Raw genomic sequence first — 4,698 nt, forward strand, 5'->3', positions numbered from 1 at the left:
ATCTCACAAGAGATTTACACAAACAGCAATATGAGCAACATCTAAAACGTGACTAGGATTTGCCTTATATACCTAGAGCAAAAACATAAAACCCTAAACGTTTTAATGAACTAGGACTCAGTTGGAATTCTGCAGAAAAACGCATTCTGCCTGATTTTCGATTGATCAAGCCTAAATTTCGATCAATCGAACCAGGCTGAAATGCTCTATTAAATCTGCATTAGCTTGAATCCAACTTTACATAAAAGACACAACTTTGAGCAAGTCTAAACAGACTAAATAACTTGTTTTGATCATGTTTTGCCAATAATACACATTAGAGTTCTAAATACATTAGTTCCTATGTCTTTAGAACCTAACAATGGCAAAAGATGACCTTTCTCAGATACCCCTTACACCCTTTTTAGCACAAGCCTACCTACTGCAAACTTGAATGATATTAATCATAATTGGATAAATAAGAAAACAAACTAATTCTTTTTTTTTCTCTAAGATAGAATTCTACTCTAGCCTTAATTTAAGTGTATATGTGTGTGAAGCTCCCTCTTAGAGACTTGAACCCCAGCCCTTACCTCCCACATCCCGCAAGTACTTATATTTATGGAGTGATCATCATGCTAAGAGTGCGCGGTGGTAAACAAACTAATTCTAGAGATACTAATGCAAATTCAAATTCAAATATGATAACTACTAAGGAAACATAAAATTATCTTCAATCACGGAAGGTAATTCTTGAAATATGTTGGCCTCCTAATGTCTCAACTTGAAGTCTGCCGTAAATCACCATCACTCTCTTGATTCTTATTAAGTGTCAAATCTGTAGGAGTGTTACTACAAAATCCTTCCTCCTCACTTGATGTCCCTACATCATTTAATACATCAGTAACTCTCTAAAGTCACTCTCACTTTACTAGTGTAAATAGATATTGTGATCTAAATTACAGCTTATGGACACATTTTGAATTGCTTTTGGTCTTGTTCCTTAGTGGAGAACGGGTAGTATTTTTAAGTTTCATTGATATAGATCCTTTAACTTTGAACTTGAAAACACAATACTATTTTGAGGATCCATGATGATCCCTGTAGAAAGATGAATAATTTGGTTGGAACTAGCTGCATATTTCCTTCTTGGTCATTCAGCTTTACCCACAAACCACTTTGTTGTTGCTATTTATTGTATGGATCAAGGTAACATGTTAAGATTGTGCAAAAAGATGTAATGAAAGTTGTAGTTAATTTGTTGATTGCATTCATCAAGTTTTTTTGTTTTGAGGTCAAGGTTTCCTATTAACACTTTTTTCCCAATTTTTTCTAACTTATTAGATGTAAATTATCATGTGATTTTTCTTAAGTACATACTATCTTAACACCTGGGTTTGAATCTTCTCACCTGCTCTAGTTATAAGGGAAAAAAACTAAAAAAAAAGTACAATTATTAACAATTTTGACGCCATTATAATGATCTTAACTGAATTGATACTTTTTGCTAGTATTGCAGTATCTTCCATGCTTTCATTATGACATACTTTTTGGTACTGTTGTGATATATTTTACGCTTATGATAATAATAAAAAATAAATAAATAAGTAAAATTGACACAACAATTTTAGGTAGAGTCTTTTAGTGGAATAATGGATAAGTGACGTGTGGTCCACCATGAAAACGGTATATTTTTCCACTACTAAAAATATGCTATTCAAATGAAGTTGTCACATAATAAAATTTAAAATGGTTTCAAATATTTAAAATTTTCCCCCTTATAAAAATTTTGAAATTTAAAATAGTGAATATTTAGTGTTGAAACTTGAATTTTATTATATTTACATATCTTGAAAAATATTTTTTTAATCATTATAAATCAAATTATAACGTTTTCCTCAAAAAAAAGAAAAAAAAGAAAAAAAAGAATTATAAGGTCTTTGAGACGTTTGCATAAAAAGAGTTTAATTTATACTGTATTACTAAAGTGAAAATTTGAAGAAAAAATAATAGTAATAAATTAGGTAATTGATAGACGTTAAAATACGTATATTCTATTTCTATTGCAAAGTTTTTTTTTTTTTTCTTTTTCTTTTGGGTAGTATCATATTGCAACGTTGATTAGGCTTCATGTCAACCAATTCATATCAATCTTCAAATAGTGTTAAATAAAAAAACAGAAATGTTATGTCTATAACATTTGTACAGTACTTTCACAACAGATTCTAGGTGTTAAAGTTGTTACATTTTTTATTTTATTTAAATCCACCATTGAAATTACTATTTTGCCTATCAATAACTGCTAATAACAACTTACCATGTAAGATTTGTTATGAAAATGTTGTAAACATAACATTTTTCTTAAAAAAAAAAAATAATGATATTGAGGTTCCATAATAATTAAACATTAATATTTCAAATTTTAACAATTACAAAACACCAAAGATACATTAATACTTTTTTTTTTAGGGAGATACATTAATACTTAATGTTTCCTCACCTTATTAACTTAAACAAGAAAAATAATTTAAAATAATACAACATCATGCATACCCTTAAATTAATAAAAACTAAATAGAAACTATGAAATGGATCCTCTTTATTTTGAGACAAATAAAAAATCCTTTTTCCATTTGACATACTGCAAGAAGTCTGGATGCTGCTATTTAGTTGTCATACTCCCAAGCCATGAATGTGGTTTGGACTCCTCATTTATCCATTAGGTCAAACATTCCATGTCAAGCCATAACTACTTAGCTTTTCCTCAGTTATTTGATTAAGTCGCATTGCCATTGCTTGTGTAAGATGATTTTTCCAATCTCCAACCTCACATTTCCTAAAAAATGTACTATTTTTTACCTCATACGTGTTGACTTCATCTTTCTTGATTCCAAATGCCAGTGTCATCACTCCATTTTTATTGACCTCTAAATTGGACATGTTTTCAAAATCACATAAATTTTTAATCTTTTGCGCCATACCTTTATCTTCTTCCTCCAAGGAGAAAGGGTAACCTATAAACTGAGCCAATTTCTTTATCCAATATTCGGTTTCATTCTTCAAATCTTCAAACTTTATAAACAATATTTTCTCTGGTGATTCCAAACTTGCTCTCCAGTAGCCTAATACATGATCCCAAAATGGTCCAGCAGTAGTTTTTCCTTCACAGAAGAACTCAAGTGTATCCTCAATATTTTCATTGATTGGGAGTCCCACCCGAGTAGTCATCTTGCTTTGAAAGGTCCATAAAGATGCAAATACATCCTTTGGATCCCTGCATATATAAACAATTTTACAACCAGAATTTATAATGGATTTTGGTAGGGAAGTGTAGGGAATGTGTGTAGCCACAAGTGGAACATCTAGACTCAATTTTTGTTGGGGTGATCTAAGATCCAACTCAATGAAGGGTACACATTCATGTGACGCTCTTGTGAGTAAAGGGTTTGTAGGCTCGCTTTCACAGGATCATGTCATAATGGCGAAAGCCAAAGCCTTAATCCAAGTTGTCCCACATTTTGGAAAGCTGCTCAAGATCACCTGGTTGGGTTGTGGCTTGAAATGTTCTTAAGCCAACAATACTCCTGGTATATGGAAGAAAGGGTACCAAAAACCTTCATACTGGTAGAAATCTGCCTTCCCAGAACCCTTTTTTTTGGGGATGGTTGAAAAGATCTGTTTGAATTTATTATCGGTTTCTAGATTAGACATATTCTCTTCTTTCTCAATACTGTTTGGAGTAGGGTTCATTTTGGAAGAAGAGGATTTCATTGGTAGAAAATAAAACTAGCTTGATCATTGCAAGTGATATGTATGCATTAATGGGGAAGAACATCATTAGATATAGGTAAATTGCAAGAAGAGTTCGTCATTTTAAGCCACTCATTTTGATGGTGACTAAACGTAAACACAGGAGAGCCAAAAATGGCAGACAAGCATGAACTCATTTTGACGTTGAGTAAAGGCTCTCATGTCATCTAAAATATAGACTTCAGGCTTGTCTACCACGTTAAGCCACTCTTCTAAAAATGGTGACTAAAGCAAATTCTGATAGCGAAGAATGACAAGAAACCATTGGATAAAAATACTAAAAAGTTTCCCACAATAATTTTTTTAGCTAGAATTTCAAGATAGGGGAGCCAAAGTATAAGAAGAAGAAAAAAAATCCAAATAGATATCTATATAATACTAACAAATTATCAACTAAGATCAATACACAAAATCATTGTTTCTTATAATACATTAAGATGCAATCATCTACCAATAATAAAAAAAAAAATTACTAAATAATATTGTTTCTTAAGAGCATCAACCGTTGCAAAATATATATATATATATATTTTTACAAATCAAAACTTACTTTTGCTACTTTAATATAGTATTTGAAATGCCTCGTAAAGTAGTGTTTTTGGTATTTGATATTCTAAATACTAAATATTTAGCATTTAAAACACCTAATGCTAGTATTCTAATATTGGGTTGGCTGGGTTTTTTATTTTTTTTTTAAAAATTGTTTTTGTTAAGTTTTTGAGTTGGTTAGTTGTTAGTTAGGCTAGGCTAATTAAAAGGGAGGGGCCAATGGGGTCTAAGTTTTTGGAAAAGTGAGGCTAGAAATAAAAAAAATATAACCAATAAATTTTTTTTTCTTTGCGCTGGGGGACCCAATTATTTTTTTTCCTTTTTTTTTTCTTTGGGCTGAGGGGACAGGGCCCCCTTGGC

At 31.1% G+C, this 4,698-nt stretch overlaps 1 protein-coding gene across 1 annotated transcript; it reads right to left on the minus strand.

Annotated features, from left to right (window-relative positions):
• Positions 1-2,703: 2,703 nt before the first annotated feature.
• Positions 2,704-3,599, minus strand: LOC115970154 (cytosolic sulfotransferase 6-like). The gene is made up of 2 exons (XM_031089818.1): positions 3,520-3,599; positions 2,704-3,253 (listed from the first exon to the last, which is right to left on the minus strand). The coding sequence occupies exons 1-2, from the start codon at positions 3,597-3,599 to the stop codon at positions 2,704-2,706; spliced, it is 630 nt and encodes a 209-aa protein (XP_030945678.1).
• Positions 3,600-4,698: the final 1,099 nt, after the last annotated feature.

Source organism: Quercus lobata, chromosome 12 (assembly GCF_001633185.2).
Source record: "Quercus lobata isolate SW786 chromosome 12, ValleyOak3.0 Primary Assembly, whole genome shotgun sequence".
Taxonomy (NCBI): Eukaryota; Viridiplantae; Streptophyta; class Magnoliopsida; order Fagales; family Fagaceae; genus Quercus; species Quercus lobata.

Excerpts from the sequence above, each read along its gene's own strand:
- LOC115970154 (XM_031089818.1), bottom strand. The coding sequence starts at position 3,599 with ATGAAGGTTTTTGGTACCCTTTCTTCCATATACCAGGAGTATTGTTGG. Across the intron at positions 3,254-3,519 it reads TCAAGCCACAACCCAACCAG|GGATCCAAAGGATGTATTTG; the intron begins GTGATCTTGAGC and ends TTATATATGCAG.